The sequence below is a fragment of the Acipenser ruthenus genome, chromosome 10 (assembly GCF_902713425.1).
Source record: "Acipenser ruthenus chromosome 10, fAciRut3.2 maternal haplotype, whole genome shotgun sequence".
Taxonomy (NCBI): domain Eukaryota; kingdom Metazoa; phylum Chordata; class Actinopteri; order Acipenseriformes; family Acipenseridae; genus Acipenser; species Acipenser ruthenus.
This window is the reverse complement of record NC_081198.1, coordinates 46367354-46385608: the sequence shown is the minus strand read 5'-3', so window position 1 is coordinate 46385608 and position 18255 is coordinate 46367354. Positions and strand designations below refer to the sequence as shown.

Sequence of the window (18255 nt, the reverse complement as noted above, 5' to 3'; positions counted from 1 at the left end):
ACACGTCAGCTAGATAATCTTTCACAGTAAATAAAAATATAACATATACTGTATCTAAATCCTAGATGTTTAATTGGTGACCCAGCCAGATTCGAGTACCAACTATTTAAAATATGTATTTAATGACATACATCACACCAATGAAACCAAGACGGCATTTCTGACCACCAAGTTTCTGAGCATCACTGATTGTAATAAGAATTAACAGGTACCATAAAAGTTGCGTTGTGGAGACACCTTCAGATACAGTATTTATTTGCCTAGATGTTAAGAGTAGATTTGTTGCAGGTACAGAATGCAACTAGCCTTTGTACTGTAGGTCAAGCTTCCAACAAATTGAACATGGTCGTAAGAAAACTATGCTTGTACGTTAAAAAAAAAAAAAAAAAATTCTTACCTGCTTCTGAACTTGCTTGGGCACAGTTGCTGCCACTGTTGTTTGGTACCATCGCTACTGAAGAAGCCTGGATCCTGGAAAGTTCCTGGTTATGATGATGATGATGATAATGATGATGATGATGTTGTCGCTCAGGATGATGAGGAGAAGGGTGATGGTGGTGGTGAGTATGGTGGTGGTGTTGAGGGGGAGGTTGGTGATGTAAGGGACTCCCTAAAGCGACTCCTGTCTGATTGAGCATCCCACAATTCCCAACAGCTTGCATCTGATTCACCAGACTTGCAAACTGGCTGTGAGGGACATGGCCTCCGCTGTGAACCAAGTTAGTGTTTACGTTTTGGCAGTGCATTCCTTCCTCCCTGGAAGGATGATGCTGCAACTGTAGGTTTTGAGGTGGAAAAGAAGTCAAACTGTTGTCTGTAAAATGAAGCTGATTCGAGGAGCAAGGTATATTAGCATTTGAGATACCACAACCAGCGCCATTATTTCCACTCATGTGACAGCTCATTGTCTGAAGCAAATGGGCCATAGAGTTATTTGGAGGAAGTGAACTTTGACCTTGCTTCCTCAGGTGGTCAGGTCCAGGATTGGAGGCTTCTGGAGCTCCCATCGGCAACTGCTTGAGCATGTTGAAAACCGAAGCTGGCTGCTTTCGTTTACGTAAGGGATCCTTTTGCTGAGCCATTAGCTTGTCTCGTAGTGCAGCTCGTCCACTTTGCTGCCCTTCACTCATCGTCAGCATCATGTTATTAGGGGGAAACATGGTATTTAAAGTGCTATGTCCTTCCCCGTTACCACCACTGCCAACAGGCCCGACACTGCTGCTATTACTGTTCCCCCTACTGCTGCTATTGTTGTTGCCAGTCAATTTGTTTTGATTTGCTAGCTGTGCTTTAGCTGCTGCGGACAGTAAACTACTTGCAGGAAACGAAGCAGCATTATGTTGATTCAAGATCTGATTAAGGGGCATTCCGAGCAGCCCTGGGTGATTCTTCTGCGGAGCACTTCCGGCTGATGCGGGTGGAAACATAGAGTTGGACTGAGCGTTAAGAACGTTGCTCTTGCCAACAAGCAACTGGTTGGAGACGTCTTTGTACTGATGATGAAGACCATCAGGCTTTGTAGAGGGGCTTGAAGGCATAGATGGCCTTGGTGATCCAATGGATGACCTAGGTGACCTCGGGGGAACCTTCATGCTACCACAACTGGCCTGAGGCCCCGGTGGCACGATGAAGCTTCCATGGTCTGAAGAAGTGGAAGATGAGCGTGACCTTTGAGGAGATGCCTCTATCCTCCCCATGACAGGTCCCATCATGTGCACTGGGGAGGTTACTGGGGAGTGTGATATGGTGGTGGAGGCCACATGCTGGACCCTCTGTATGTGGCTGCCATGATTTACGGGTCCTGATTTGACTGTTGGCAAGGGGAGGTTACTTGGCAAGGGAACAATAGCAGGGGGGATGTTTACATTCATCATAGGCACCTGAGAGTGGACATTTGACTGGAAATTAGAGGGGTTCATTAACATATGGCTCTGGCTAACTGGTTTACTGGGGATTGGATCGAGGATGCCCAAGGGGTCCTTTTCTGAAGTAATTTGCTTTTTCTGAAGAGCACAGGGGGGTGGTAAGGGTGGTGGTGGGGGAGGGTGTGAAACTTGAGGGGGTTTATGGTGAAATACTGCTCGAGGCATGTCCATATTGGGTGGAAAATTACACATAGGCTTTTTTAGAATAGGACTTTTTGTAGTCACTGTAGGTGAAAGCGGTATATTAGTCCTTCCAGCCATGGCGCAAGATGACTGTGCTGGAGCGTTATGGAGCAATACTGCATGGGGAGATAGTCGAGTCCGGTTGTTTAATTGAATGGGGCTAGAATTAGACACACCATGAAACCCAGGATTGTTCCGTGTGAAAACATCAGGGCTTCCCAGAGGGTCAGTCCTGGGAGACAAGGAGCCATCACCGTATATTTGAGATCCTGATGACGCTGGGCTGGGCAATCCACCATGACTGCCACGGTATGGAGACTTCTGTCCATGCTCATTACTCCCAAGCCTTTGTCTTGGATAGCCAGCGTGAAAATCTTGCAGCTGGCCTGCAGTTAGTTCCTGTTGATAAAGCCTAGGACCTGTCATCATCATCATCTTGAAAGGGTTCTTGCATTCTGTGACCACAGAATTAGCCATTCCTTCATGTGATTTATTCCTTATTGCTCTTGGAGTTGCTGATCGTGTAGGTACCACTGGAGTTGCACCTGAAACACAGTTTAAATAATAATAAAAATAACAATAATTATCAGCTGGTCAGTTTCTCAAAATGGGAAATACAATTTATTTACAAAATAAAATTATCCTTGTAGACAAGTATAAAATAAAGTATGAATTACACACATCTCTCAATTTCTAGGCCTTGTCCTGCGTATCTGTTGAAACAGAATTGATTCTATGCATTGTATTGAACGCAGCTGAAGGCTCATATGAACCATTGCAATAGTGTACTACAATACAAAAAAATCAATTAAATGTAAATAACTTGAAATCATGAGTTATATGGTGCATTATCAGCAAAATGCACGGGAGACTGCAGGTAGTGTTAACCTTATGACTGACAGGCATCTGCTCTTTGTTTTCTCTCTGAGTTTTTTAAATCCTTTTCTCAAAGGTGGCACACTTAATTTATTAGTAGACAGTTTTTAGTGATCAATAGCTGCAATACATACTTGTGCCACCCCCTGGACTAGTTAAAACTAGAGAAGGATGGGGTGTTTCCATGCTTTTATGAAGGGTGGCAACTGCAATGATTTTCCGTTTATGGATGCAAAGCTTAGTAACATCTTCATCTGCTTTGACATCTTCTGCGGTCCTCTGTTTGACAGCTGCCCCAGGATCAAAATTAAACACCTGAAACACATATTAGCCATTAGATGTTGATTTATTTGGTTTGTGACTCATTTTTATTTGAACATGCTTGGACATTTTTCAAACTTTAGTACAAAAACTTTTGGGTCATCTTCAGGAGCAAAACACCTTACTCCTTTGTTAATCTTTCTCAAGCAGCATATACAAACACCACCACTGTTTGGGTAAGTAAATCAAACATGTAACAGTGCAATGCTCCTGTTTTAATAATAAATGTAAATAGCATTTTGTATTACATCTGCCACCATTTAGATAAATTAACAAGACTTAACTTTTTTAGTCAAGATTCTTATATTAGCGGAAGAACTAATCAGTTTTGAACCATTAACCATTTCAACACCATGACGTACGCACGTATGTCAAAGGAAAACCCACTTACAGTACCATGCCGTACATGCGTACGTCAAGTTTCCCATTCTATTCTATGAGCGGTTTCTCAGTCTAGCGTTTCAGATTTCATTCTCTAAGGCAGTACTACAATGGGAGTGATGAAGATTTTGAAGTTGGTTCGGAGGATTTCGATACCAGCGACAGTGATGCTGACTTATCACTCAGCGATGATGATGAAGAGGATGTGGAGCCAAGAACAGCAGGGGACTGGGTGTTTATTACTGATCCCTACGATGATGCCAGTCCTTCATCATTTGATTTTGCACCTGTTTACACAGATGTGCACCCCGTCGTGGAACCTGAGAGTTTGCGTTCTCCATTGAAGTGCTTTTTGGCTTTTGTTCCAGAATCACTTACCTTTGTGACTGTACAAACAAAAGAGCATGCAGCTACTTTACAGGTAAGCCAACTGCAAACGGGAAGGTGTTTGGTTTGAAATGGCAGTGCTGTGACGAAATACTATCAAAACACAGTACTGGGTATAAGGCAATGAAGCAGGCGTCTGCGGCAGCCAGATCCATTACAATGCCTGTGCAAAGTAGTCCTGTACACGCATTTGTGCCTATCCCTCCAACACAAGGGAAGCAGAGACCACAAAAAAGGTGCAGGGTCTGCCAAGAAAATGAAAACAAAAGAAAGGACACAAGAAAAATGTGCAGTGGTTGCAAAGGCAACCCCGGGTTCTGTTGTATTGAACATTTCAATAAAAGTCGATAATGGCACACATTTTGATGTTGATTTTTTATTTGATAATTACTGTTTACTGAATATTATTGTTTTAAGTGTTTTCATTGTTCAAACAAAACTTTTTTTTTTTTTTTTGTTTTTATCTCTATTTGGAACTATTTGTGTTTTATTCATCATATGTTAACATTTTATAGCAATTACAGGTTTGAAAACATTATTATTATTATTATTTTCAAAATCTGGTACCTGGGAAGGGTTTTTTTAAAATCTGGAGTTGAAGTGGTTAAGATCTACTTCTGGTGCATACTTGTGTATAATATGTTGTCTTATTTAGTTTTGAACTGCCCACTGATTTCCAAAATATCCCATTCAGGTTAATGCTTTTAAAGCAGTCCACGTAAATGTGTCTTGCAGGCTGATTATGTACATAGACAATTGCCAATTCTCAGAGGCTGTTAGTGTTGTTTTTATGTGCACTGCAAAGCACTGCTATTAAAACAAAAACAGAACTGCAGGTGGTTGCAGAAAGCTGGAGCTCAGAACCACAGATTAAGCCTAAATAAGATCAACACAGAAATCCTGCACCTTCCTGTTGACCCACCACTAGTCAATATAAAACAGACATACACACCTTTTTTTTTTGCAATTAAAGGAAATCAATTAACCATTTTAAATCTATATTGCGGAAATACATTAATCCAAGTCTTGAGATTATACACACTAACTGCAATATTTTCTGCAGAAATGTACTACTGTTTTCAGCTCTAGTATAATTCTTAATTCATGTAAAATGTGCAACCAACTTTATATTACCATTAAATTTAATCTAGAAAATGTAAACCCCCAACAAAGACTTCCACGTTATTTATTTCTAAAGTGATTCTTACTGTAGTATTTACCTTGGGGAGAATAAGAGGACATTCCAAGCCGCACTTGCAGGTTCCGTCAGTTAACAGGTATGTTTTAACCTGCTCCAGGCAAGATAGGACTGAGCCACTTGGACTACAAGAAAAGAAATAAGGAGTGGGCAACACTGATAGCAATATGAATGAATATATTTTAGCCAAGCGATACCTTCTACACATACCACAGGTGGTAAAGTCACAGTCATAGGCTCTGAAAAACTATTTGGTTTCTCTTTATGGTGGCAAAACTACACAATAGGGAGAGTGTCCTTTTAACCAGCACTTGCACTGATAAGTTCACCTGCACAGATTTCATTACTACTGTACTTCCTTGCTTTAAAAATGCTTATATACATGTAGCTCTTTTACTGTAAAAGGTCACAATTTGTCAGGTATTGCAACACATTTTAATAAACCTGCAACTTTAGAAACCCCTCTATGGTTGTAGATAGAATATTAGTATCATGATGCTATCTCTGGACATATGTACAAATGTAAATATGCATGTACAAATAGACAGGGACATATAATGGTATAAAACCAGTAAGTTCACAGGTGTTGTTTGAAAAATATTTTAATGTTTTTAATGATGGAAGACTTTCAAGAGATAAACAGTTGCTGTATTAAGCAGTAAAAGCAATTAAAAAAAAGCTGTATCTAGGTGCCTGATCCTTTACAATCCTTCAGTGTTGGAGCTCTCTGTTTAGTGACTCCACCCACAAAGTACTCTGTGGTATTTATTTGAAGAATAGTTATATCGTGGACCTTTCCTTAATGAGGACATTTCCACAAAAACGTGTACATGCAGACAATACTTGAACTATTTACCTTACGTAAACCACTTGGTTTGGGTCCGCCTTGCGCTGCCATCCTATTGGAACCTGGGCGGGAGGCGGCCCTCCTTTGTCCCCTCCTTCATACTCCCTTCCTCCATTCATTTTTTTGTTTTTACAAACGATGTCTTAAAGGTATCAAATGCCCATCAATGTCCACAGACTACATGTCATCTTGGCCTTCCGAAAGAGGACCATGCGGTACAGATTTAAAACTGTACACAGCTGTTAGAGGCGGCTCGCTTTGGAACCGTCTTTGATGTCCTTCATCTTTTGCACCCCTCTAAACACCAAGCTGATTTCCCATTATAGTCTTCATTAAATAAGTGCTGGCAGGTGAATTAGAATTGAAAAAGTCAAACATGAATTCTAAATGGATGAAACTGGTTGTCAACAATTCGGGATAAACATGATTCAAGTAAAAATGTTAGTGGAGTATCTTTTCTGTGACTGGAAAGTTGTTTCTTTCAGCAGGCAACAACTCTTCAAGCTTGCTGAATGCTGTTGACCTGCGCTTTGAGGACTCTCATTTCTAATAAAGTGAATCAAAGCCAATGTTCTCCAGCATTACTCCCTTCAAGATCCCCATGTTTTTTTTTGTTTTTTTTAACTTCCCAATAAAACATCCAACATGTACGAGGGCTTAAAGTGTGGTCTCCTCATGACTGTTTACCTGCTGAAGAAAAACCATGAAGGAATGGTTAAAAAACAAACAATAAAAAAACAATTAATATTCCATGAAATATACTACGTAGGCCAAGTTAAACATTTGTAGAAATGTTCAGATTCAGGAGTAGGCTTCTGTAGTTAACTTTTACCAGCCAAACAGACAATATCAAATGCAGTACAGTTGACAGTCTGCAAAATATAAACACACCCTACAACTGGTGTTGAACTGTAGGCAGCACAGATTTAGAGCCTGCTAAAGACTTGAACTGAAAACATAACACTGCAGTATTTTGTTTTTTTTATGGAGTTGCGTGCACCATTTCCAGTCACCAGTATGCTAAGGAACTGACCTCCACCCCACCCACCCCAGCCACAATCTTATTTAAAACAATGCAACAAAGATGGCTGAATCTTAAAATGATTACCAAGTACTGTAGTCCTGTATCACCCTTCACCATTTTAGGAAAAAAATAAAATACCATGCTGCAAGAATTTAAATCAATAACCTAAGCTAACTGACAGTTTAAAGAAAATTGAAAAATACAAAATCTTGGGTCGAGAGCAGACATCCAACATGCTCCTGCTACTCCCTCAGGACCAACTAGACTACATAAGATACAGTACATGGCAGTATGATGTATAGTAGTGCAATTCAGTTATCTCTACATGTTGTACTTGAGGAACAGGCTCATAAGGTATACAGGACTCGCTACACCCTTGGGGTATGATTACAGTCACAAAGTCTTTGGGTATGACTACAACACACGAATAATAGGCCACCGTTATCCCTATATTCTTCCACCTGAAATCAACGAAATAAATACTTAATATACTGAAGTATTTTGTGTAAGTATACTACAACAGGTCCAAATTATTGCTTAAATACAAGGATTTTTAAACACTACTGCATGATGACATATTTAAAATGTACAGTAGCTGCATAACAAAATAGCAGCCTTCAACCTCTGCATCCACATTAAAACCAGGGTTCTCACAAGAACTTACAGCAGTGCCAGGCTGGTCTCTCCATAAGGTGTTGCTATGGCATAAGGGGACAGGAGACATACAGACAACAGGTCCTTGACTTTTGAACACTTCGTTTGATGTCTTTATTTAGTTTAAAATAGCATAATTTATTTTACATAAAGGCATCTCCTTTGTTTGCCACATTATGCTGGACAAGTAAAATGTTTTTTTCTTTAAGTCTTTATCCAGTATCTACCATTGAATTTGTTTATGTTTAATTTAATAGCAGGACTAACTGTAACTTCTGCAAGAAGCTGCAGTGTCCCACAATTCGGTTCAACTTTACACTGTACACATTTAAACTAGGACCCAAAACCATAATATTACTCTGTGCTCCAGTTATCATCATCTACAACAAAGAGGAAACTATTTACTGTAAATGCAGAGAACAACATTTCATCCCTAAAGAGATCTCATCAAAAGGTACTACTGAAGTGCGTGATTAGAATGGGAAAATAAATACAATAACATTTAACAGTGGTGGCTTGCTGTATGAGTAAACCTTATTACTGCATCCAGAATGACACCAGCCACCAAAACAATGGTACGTGATATGGTACAGCTCTCTGGGGGGGGGACAGTAAGAATATCTACATTAACAGAGGCAGCTCAAAAGAACTTTGTTTTTGCTTCTAAATTTAGGACCTGTTGAGCTGTATTTGATAAACAAGTATACATGTGGTGTGTGTGTGTGTGTATATATATATATATTATATACACACACACACATACATAGATACATACATATGTACACACACACACACATATTAGATAGAGATAGATAGAGAGATAGATAGATAGATAGATAGATAGATAGATAGATAGATAGATAGATAGATAGATAGATAGATAGATAGATACACACACGCAGACAAAAGTACTGGCACCCTACACTCAAGAAAACATGTTAAATACAAGCTTTTAGTGAACATTAGCCACTAAATTAATATGACAAAGACCAAAATACACAATTTTGGGCATTTTATCAAACAATCCTTATAAAAAAAAGCACATAATCAATTTAAAATGTTTGTTAATGACATAACACAGTCTGTAAAAATGTAATAGAACTAATTAAAAAATATATTCATTAATTGAAAACCATTGCAGAGTAATTAAGCTGAATTATAAAGGCAATAGCCAGAAAAAAAGGTCATTTCCAACATCTGTTTAAGAAGAACATTTTGGCAACACAGCAGATGATGGTCAAGACAAAGGAGTTGGATTAATGTTTGAGAAAAGCACTACAACAAAGAACATGGCTACAGAACAGTATCAAAAATATGGGAAAACAAAAATACACAAATCAGAGCAATAATCAAGATGTACCACTGAACAAATGAAACTGAAACACTTGAAAGAAGTGGACATCCCAAGAAAATTACAGGAACGGCTGGTAGAATCGTCGCTGAACACAAACCAAAAAAAAAAAAAAAAAACGAACAGCCAAAGACTTAAATAGCAATACTGCGCGAAAGAACTGCCTGAACACAGAACAGTTGTATGCATGTAGACTTTACTGCAAACCACTGTAAAAGAAAATTCATAAGACACACCGTCTAAAATTTGCCAAGATATATTAACAGAGATTTGAAGCATTCTTCAACAAAATTCTTTGTTCCAATGTGACTAAAATATAACTTTTACCCAAACATGGACCACAGTATGTTTGGGGAAAAAAAAGGGAAAGCCTTCCGTCATTGAAGAAAAACCTGTACCTGATATGGGGTTACTTTAGCAGTCCAGGGACTGCAGACAATCATGTGATTGAAGACCAAATGAATGCAGCCATGTACTGTATCAAAACATTTTAAAGCACAATGACACCACTTGCTTGTAGGCTGATTGGCAGACAGTTTATCTTCCAACATGACAATGACCCAAAACATACAGCAAAGTTAATACTGGAATTCTTGAAGAAAACGAAGATGAAAGTTCTGTAATGGCCTTTGCAACCACCTGATTTCAATCCAATAGAAATGCTTTGGACTGATCTGAAAAAAGCTGTAGCCAAGCATTGTGCATCCAATCTGGCTGAGCGAAAGGAAACATGCAAGACTGAATGGGTCCAGATTTCACTAAAAAGATGTAAAATACTGGTTAAGAATGATCATAAAAAGACTGAAAGCCATAATACAAGTAAAAGGAAGACACACAAAATACTAAAGCAGGGGTGCCAATACTTTTGTCATGAATACTTTAAATGAAATATTTTTATTTTTTTATTTTTTATAAAGATTATTTGTTAAATTACTAAAAATTGTGTGTGCATCTATCTATCTATATACAGTGCTCCCTCGGTATAAGGCTCTCGGTCATAAGTAGGGCGTCTGATTTTCGGGTGAATTTTTTTTCCAAATTCGGGTGAATGCTTTTTTAAAAATTGGGTAGAATTATTTAATGAAAAACATCGGGTGAACTTTTTTAAAATATATATAATCAAGAAAGAATAAATAAATAAATAAATCTATATTCGGGTAGGTTTTATTTAGAAAGAAATAAACGGGTAAAACCCAAAAATCAGACGCCCTAGTTATAACTCTCCAACAGCATGTCCCCCAATTCCCTATACTAGTAATTCATGCAATATTTCTACAGTAAATACAGTACCGGTGTTGTTCAAACTATAAACAACTTCTCAGTCTAACTTCCGTTTCTGTTTCTCCCTTTTGATACAGTATCTGAACTGAAGAAAAGCTGCGCTGGCACTTAACAGACTTCTTATTCAGCATTCGTTTTATAACTAAATAAATATTAAGCCTATTACGTGGTTACCTTTCCTAATGTATTTACTTTTTTGCTGCGAGAGGAGTTGCGGCTTTCCCTCTTCCCCTCTCCCGACCCGCTCTCCTTCTCGCACTTGGTTTGCTTGTCTGTCGCTTCGAACTAAACTCCTGACCGCTGTTTAGTCAGATGTGTGTTGTTATGTGTCCCATGGCGCACCCTCACCCCTTCCCTCGTTTATAACGCTCTTCGGTTACAATGCTCATATTGGTGTGTCCCCTGAGACCCGCGTTATAGTGAGGGAGCACTCTATCTATCTATCTATATATACACTCAAATATACCGGATCCTAGACTAAGACTTTTGGAAAGCTTGTAGATAAGTCCATGTAAACGCAAACAGAAGACTCAGTAGCGATTTTATTTTCTTAAATGTTTGTGGGCAGCAGTGTGGAGTAGTGGTTAGGGTTCTGGACTCTTGACCAGAGGGTTGTGGGTTCAATCCCCATTGGGGGACACTGCTGTTGTACCCTTGAGCAAGGTACTTTACCTAGATTGCTCCAGTAAAAACCCAACTGTATAAATGGGTAATTGTATGTAAAAATAATGTGATATCTGTATAATGTGAAATAATGTATAATGTGATATGTTGTAACAATTGTAAGTTGCCCTGGATAAGGGCGTCTGCTAAGAAATAAATAATAATAATAATTAAGGGTAAGACAGTACAGTTTTTATTTTTAAACCATATAATTTTGGGCAAAGTTATTATTATTATTATTATTATTATTTTTACTTTGTAATTAAGTCCTTGCGATGTTAAAACATAATTAACTTATTTAGGATTTATTTGCTTAGAAAATACTAACCTGGGCTGTCAGTATCAGAATGTAATATAAAGTGTGTGTGTGTATGTACAGTATGTAGATATGGTTTAAATGTTTAGATGCTGACATTGAAAAGAGTTTAAACGTTCATAAAAATTTTACCAAAAGTGCATCCCTAATAAGCAACTAGCAGAACAATATCCCAAACAAATTCATGAAAACAGAGAAAAATGTGAGACGGCATGCAAAAACAAACTTATTTGTCTATTTAGCAGACGCCTTTATCCAAGGCGACTTACACAGACTAGGGTGTGTGAACTATGCATCAGCTGCAGAGTCACTTACAATTACATCTCACCCGAAAGACGGAGCACAAGGAGGTTAAGTGATTTGCTCAGGGTCACACAATGAGTCAGTGGCTGAGGTGGGATTTGAACCGGGGACCTCCTGGTTACAAGCCCTTTTCTTTAACCACTGGACCACACAGACCACTTAGTGGTCTCCAAACAGTAATGCTCAATGCATAGATTTTGTTTTAGTGTCTGTACTGAAAATCCAGTAATAAAATGTATTATAAAATGTATTACTATGTTTTTGTCAAGCATGCCAGAAGTGAACCGGAGGTGGGTTATTGTTGATCATCGCAGTTAATTTAATGATGGAAGGCAACATGGTGAAATTGGGTGAAATTGGGTGAAAATGGGTAAAAGCTGGACCAGCACATTTCACTCTGACGGGGCACTTATTTAAAACTTAATGTCACATATCATATGTCAATCAAATACCCCCCCTATAATTATCAAAAAGAATTATTCTTGAACCACCTATGTTGTTTTGTAATACAATAAGTAAAAAAAAAAAAAAAAAATTTGCCGGATGAGCCCGGACAGAGCAGTTAATTCAACTTAAATAACACGTATCATATGCCATTGGATTCCTCTTTCCTATTCCTATGGTTGTCCTGTAAATAAAAAAAACAATAAATAAAGAAAAACTGGTTTGGAAGCATTAGAATGTTTTTTTTTTTTTTTTTTTTTAAATGGGGAAACTGCTATAAGGACAATTCTTTTTGATATGTGGACTATGGGGAAGGAGTCGTAATTTGATGTCGGTTTTAAGACAAATCAGACCTCTTTTAATGTCCCATCTGGGCATTTTTGTCAATTAAAAAAATATGCAAGTCTACTGGTCTTAGTTCCTTATAAGTTTTACCTTAAAATTGCTTTACTGCCACGGAACTAAATTACAACATGAGGTGCCTTTTTATACTACAGACTACTTGGTGGAGGTGGCGGTTAACACAGGTCTAAACATTTTAAAAATCAGTTTCTTGATTCTTGATGTCTGTATTGTAAGTCAAGTAGGTACAGGACAGTACCCTTAGAATAAACAGTCAGCACTGCCTTTATACATTTTGGGCAATCGTCACGTGATCGGTAGTCTTTCCAAGCTTCTCTTTTATTGTGTAGAAGACGAAGAAAGTATAAAAAGGTATTGATTGGGTGACTCAAAAGAACCATGACTATCACCCCAATTTTAAATTACAAACTTTTTTTTTTTTTTTTCAAAGTATGAGCCATCTGTCTTACAGTATACATTTCCGGCTGTTGACAACAGACACCCAAAACAGTAGTAATAATGCAGCATGCATAAAAGATACAGGAAGCTGTACATTTATAGTTGATTAGCAGCTGTTTATTATGCAAATTGTATTTCATGAATTAAATTTACAATCACTTCCATTTAATAAATCATATTCAAGATTTATTTAGCAAATAAAAAATTCAAATAATAGAATTCACTTGTTTTTTGTGAAAATAAACGATTCCTTCTTCCCGATCCAATGGGTTAGATTACATGTCTTCCTAAAACAAAGAATTAAACATATAACCCTGCCAGATTCCTTATAAAAACACATTATTCTTTATATATACCCCCCCCCCCCCCCCCCCCCACGAATTTGCTTTTTCACATTTATTTAGACATTCTTTGTACTAGGTTTACAATGAAAATAGGAGGTACAGTAGAGTGCTAAGACAGCAGTGCAATGATTTCTAAAAACTACCCTGAGAATGGTTCAATAATTATTTGTAAGAGGTTTCCCTTAAGATTCCCTCAGAGCTCAAAAAAAGATATGGTAGTAATCTGTGCTAATGTTGTTACTTATAATTCTATTTCTGTGTACTCTACCCCCTCATTCCTCAGACGACTGCGACCACCAGCATCATTGGCTCACTGTCACTGAACTAATATTATGAACAAGAGATTTTACATGAAATAAAATCTAACATACTGTAATTTTCTCTATGTCAACCGAGGTGATGAAAAATAAAATAATCAGTTGCTTAAAATACATTTGTTTACTCTGGCAATTGAGCTGTAATGTAATACACAGCTCAGAACCACGTTGTCCTCCTCCCTCCCCTGCCACTGTAACTTTTAAGTTACGTGTCTACTGTCTACTTGCAAGGACAAATAGTTAAGATTTCAAGGGACAGAAAAATAACGAATGGGGGAGGGGCAGGCAGACTGTGAGCAGATCCAAACCAGGAAAAGGAAACAATGTAGGAGGAGCATTGTGCAACTACAATCACAAAAAAAGCAGGAATTCAGGTTCAGAAATAATAATAAATGGCTGAATTTTATAAATAGAAGATCGGTTTAGCACCAATTGTACAACAGTTCTACAAGGAGACCTCAGAGTTACAGAAAATATTCTGTTAACAAGGAAAGTCACTTTCCATGGAACATGTTGTCTGTGGCACAAAAAGGTGGTGTACAGTACTTTTTTCCTTAAAAAGCACAGCAAAAGCGCAACACATTTTTACAAATGAATACAAATAAATCTAACCAATTTCAATTCAGGACTAAATTGGTTTGTAAAAGGTGAACGGCTTTTTGTTAACAAGCTACATGCTTTTACAGTATATGATCATACAAAAACATAATACAGGCTAACTATAACGACCCCCCCCCCCCCACGGACCTGGTGAAATGTTCGTTATATCAGGGGGTTAACTAAATAAATGCCAAACCCTTTCTGTATCAGAATAATGACAAAACTGAAAATTTGAATTGAACATCAATATATTGTACTTTTATGAAGATTATTGTGACAAGGTCCTCGTGTCATGTCTGGGTAACCGCATTGCAAGACAGAGGAGTTGGAGTTTAAATGCTGACACAGGCATGCAGGATTTATTAAACACAAAACAGAAAGTAAACAAACAGGTCATGTGATGCTACCAACGATGGTAACACACAGAGGACACATACAAGACAGGCAGGCAGCAAGTCTCAATAGAGTGCCCGTCTGTAAACAATCATTTGACCAAACATAACTCTAAAAAGCACACAAAACAAACCCTTTTCCACAAAAATAATTACACCAACACTAGTTCCCCACTGTGGTATGTTTAAGCGAAAACAGTAAAGAAATGAAAAAGGAAAGAATGTACACTTACAGTGGCTCTCAAAAGTATTCACCCCCCTTGGACTTTTCCACATTTTATTGTGTTACAATAATGGATTTAAATTAGGAGTTTTTGCCACTGATCAACACAAAAAAGTCCATAATGTCAAAGTGAAAAATAAAATCTACAAATTGTTCTAAATTAATTACAAATACAAAAAATAATTGATTGCATAAGTATTCACCCGCTTGAGTCAATATTTGATAGAGGCACCTTTGGCAGCAATTACAGCCATGAGTCTATTTGGATAAGTCTCTACAAGCTTTGCACATCTGGACACTGCAATTTTTGCCCATTCTTCTTTGCAAAATTGCTCAAGCTCCATCAAGTTGGATGGGGACCTTTGGTGAACAGCAATTTCAACTCTTTCCACATATTCTCAATTGGATTGAGGTCCGGGCTTTGACTGGGCCACTCCAGGACATTGACCTTTTTGTTTTTAAGCCACTCCAGTGTGACTTTGGCTGTATGTTTGGGGTCATTGTCCTGCTGGAAGATGAATCTTCTCCCAAGTCCCAGGTCTCTTGCAGACTTCAGCAGGTTTTCTCTGTACTTTGCTGCATCCATTTTGCCCTCTATCTTCACTAGCTTTCCAGGCCCTGACGCAGAGAAGCATCCCCATAGCATGATGCTGCCACCACCATGCTTCACGGCAGGGATGGTGTTCTCAGGATGATGTGCAGTGTTAGGCTTGCGCCAAATATAGCTCTTATGGTTGAGGCCGAAGAGCTCTATTTTGGTCTCATTAGACCATAGAATCTTCTTCCACTTGGAGTCTCCCACATGCCTTCTGGCAAACTCTGGCCGAGATTTGATGCAAGTTTTTTCAACAATTGTTGCCGTATGTACAGTGTCTCCCAGCTCAGCCGTGGAAGACTAACTCCTTTTGACTAACTAACTCTTGGTTGCCTCCCTGACTAGTGCCCTTCTCGCCCGGATACTGAGTTTTTGAGGACAGCCTGTTCTAGACAGATTCACAGTTGTGCCATATTCTCTCCATTTCTTAATAATGGACTTTACTGTGCTCCGGGGGATATTCAATGCCTTGGAAATGTTCTTATATCCTACCCCTGATTGGTGTTTTTGAAGAACCTTATTCCGGATTTGCTTTGAATGTTCCTTCGTCTTCATGATGTAGTTTTTGTTAGGAAATGTACTAACCAACTGTGGTACCTCCCAGAGACAGGTGTATTTAACCTGAAATCACGTGAAACACCTTAATTGCACACAGGTGGACTCCATTCAACTAATTATGTGACTTCTAAAGACAATTGGTTGCACCAGAGCTTATTTAGGTGTGTCATAGCAAAGGGGGTGAATACTTATGAAATCAATTATTTTCTGTTTTATATTTGTAATTAATTTAGAACAATTTGTAGATTTGATTTTTCACTTTGACATTATGGACTTTTTTTTGTTGATCAGTGGCAAAAACTCCTAATTAAATCCATTTTGATTCCATGTTGTAACACAATAAAATGTGGAAAAGTCCAAGGGGGGTGAATACTTTTGAAGGCCACTATACATGCTGAATACAGTAATTACATGTCCTTTCTCTTGAAAAAAAAACAGTGTAGACTGCTCCTCACGCCCGTTGCCTGGTTGCAGTTTGTGTGAAGATGACGGACAGGCAATGATTACATTCATCATGCATGATTCATACTACAATAGGTCATCTTTGAATTAGCGTTATCTTTGAATTAATCAACCATGGTCTTTGTTTTCATTGAGAGAATAACACACTTGACACTGGAGAAAGTTCAGTGTCAGTCAGTACTGAGATCAGTGTATCCGGGTTGATCCTGTAAGTGATTGTTTTAATAGGGCTAATTTGCATTGAAAAAATCAGTTCTTGCTGTTGGGGTCGTTAAAAACATTTAAAAAAAAATGTTCGTTATAAGAAGGGTTTATTATAGCGAAGTTAGCCTGTACTTCCAAAACTTTGTGTCATCTACAATAGGCTTGTAACAATAATAATAGATACTGCCCTGTACACATTTTTGTATTAACTTAGCCCAACATAGTGACCCTCATATAATGCATGGCATTGTATGCTGATTAGATGGTGGAGACAGCGCCACGAGGCAACCAAAAGAAGAGCTTAGCCTATTAATTTAGGTATTGACCAATTACACCGTGCAAACATTTCAGGCAGTGTTTGACTTTTTGTATAGTTTGTCTAATACACTTTAGCCTGTTTTAGCACAGTAAGAAAATATAGGCTGCCAGTAGATTGATAATAAAAAGGTAAATTGATAATTTACCTTTGATTAGTAAACACCTACAAAAAATATTCAAATGTGCACATATCTGGTATTTTTGAATTTGGGACACTCAGAGCAATTCAAGACTAATGTATTTTTACCTGTGGAACTAAAGCTGTCAATATTCCGCCATCTTGTGACAAGTTACATGACAAGCTACGTCACTTAAACCTGCTTCACCATTGGTTGACACCCTTATGACTAATCGGTCTCAGTCAGTCTTGGTCGGCAACCGCTGCACACAGACAGACTGATCACATCTGAACGAAACTGCGTCTGAAAAAGATTCAACATGTTCAATCTTCAAATCTGAAGACATCCCGACTGAAATCTGCATAATCTTGGTTTTACGATGTGGGCAGTAAGTCAATTAATAATAAATCCACATACATGTATGAAAGAGATATTACACATATTCAAGCATGGAGATGCAAAATAAAATTATTGACCAGAGTTGGCACTGTCGAAAGTTCAGTTTCAGGAAAGGGTAGGCTACCTCTAGCGTACTGTTTGGAAAAATGACGATATAGTTGTATTCACTGAAGATAATGCAAATCTAAGAAGTGGCTATGCAGATTAATGTAAAGTTTTGATTAAAATACGACAGCAAAATGTGAAATGTATCTCTCTGCAGTCGCGGCACACTGGAAGTTGATTTATTTTTTCTTAATTTACCATTATGTTTACACTGAAAATTTGTCAGATTTTACACAAAACAAGGCAAAGGCTAGTGACAGCAGTAATATGAACATAAACATAAACTATATATATATATATATATATATATATATATATATATATATATATATATATATATATAGTGTTTTAAATTATTATTTTTTGCTTTATTATTAGTTTTACTTGTTTAGTTGTAGTTTATATAGTTTTTAGTGAAAGCTAAACATGGCAATGTACGTGGAGAGTGACAACGGGAGTGATGAAGATTTCGAAGTTGGTTCGGAGGATTTCGATACCAGCGACAGTGATGCTGACTTATCACTCAGCGATGATGATGAAGAGGATGTGGAGCCAAGAACAGCAGGGGACTGGGTGTTTATTACTGATCCCTACAATGCCAGTCCTCCATCATTTGATTTTGCACCTGTTTACACAGACGTGCACCACGTCGTGGAACTTGAGA

At 38.0% G+C, this 18255-nt stretch overlaps 1 protein-coding gene across 5 annotated transcripts in view; it reads right to left on the bottom strand.

Moving 5' to 3' along the window:
* Window positions 1–18255, bottom strand: part of LOC117412948 (methyl-CpG-binding domain protein 5-like) — a 49541-nt gene that overhangs the window by 15573 nt on the left and 15713 nt on the right. For 4 of the 5 annotated variants that reach the window (XM_034021623.3, XM_034021606.3, XM_034021614.3 and 1 more), the window contains exons 2-5: window positions 6128–6808; window positions 5294–5396; window positions 3119–3299; window positions 398–2653 (exon numbers count right to left, since the gene is read on the bottom strand). In XM_034021623.3, coding sequence (XP_033877514.3) covers window positions 398–2653; window positions 3119–3299; window positions 5294–5396; window positions 6128–6237 — 2650 coding nt within the window. In that variant the 5' untranslated portion in view covers window positions 6238–6808. The remainder of the gene's footprint in view (window positions 1–397; window positions 2654–3118; window positions 3300–5293; window positions 5397–6127; window positions 6809–18255) is intronic. The other variant, XM_034924464.2, reaches the window with a different exon arrangement.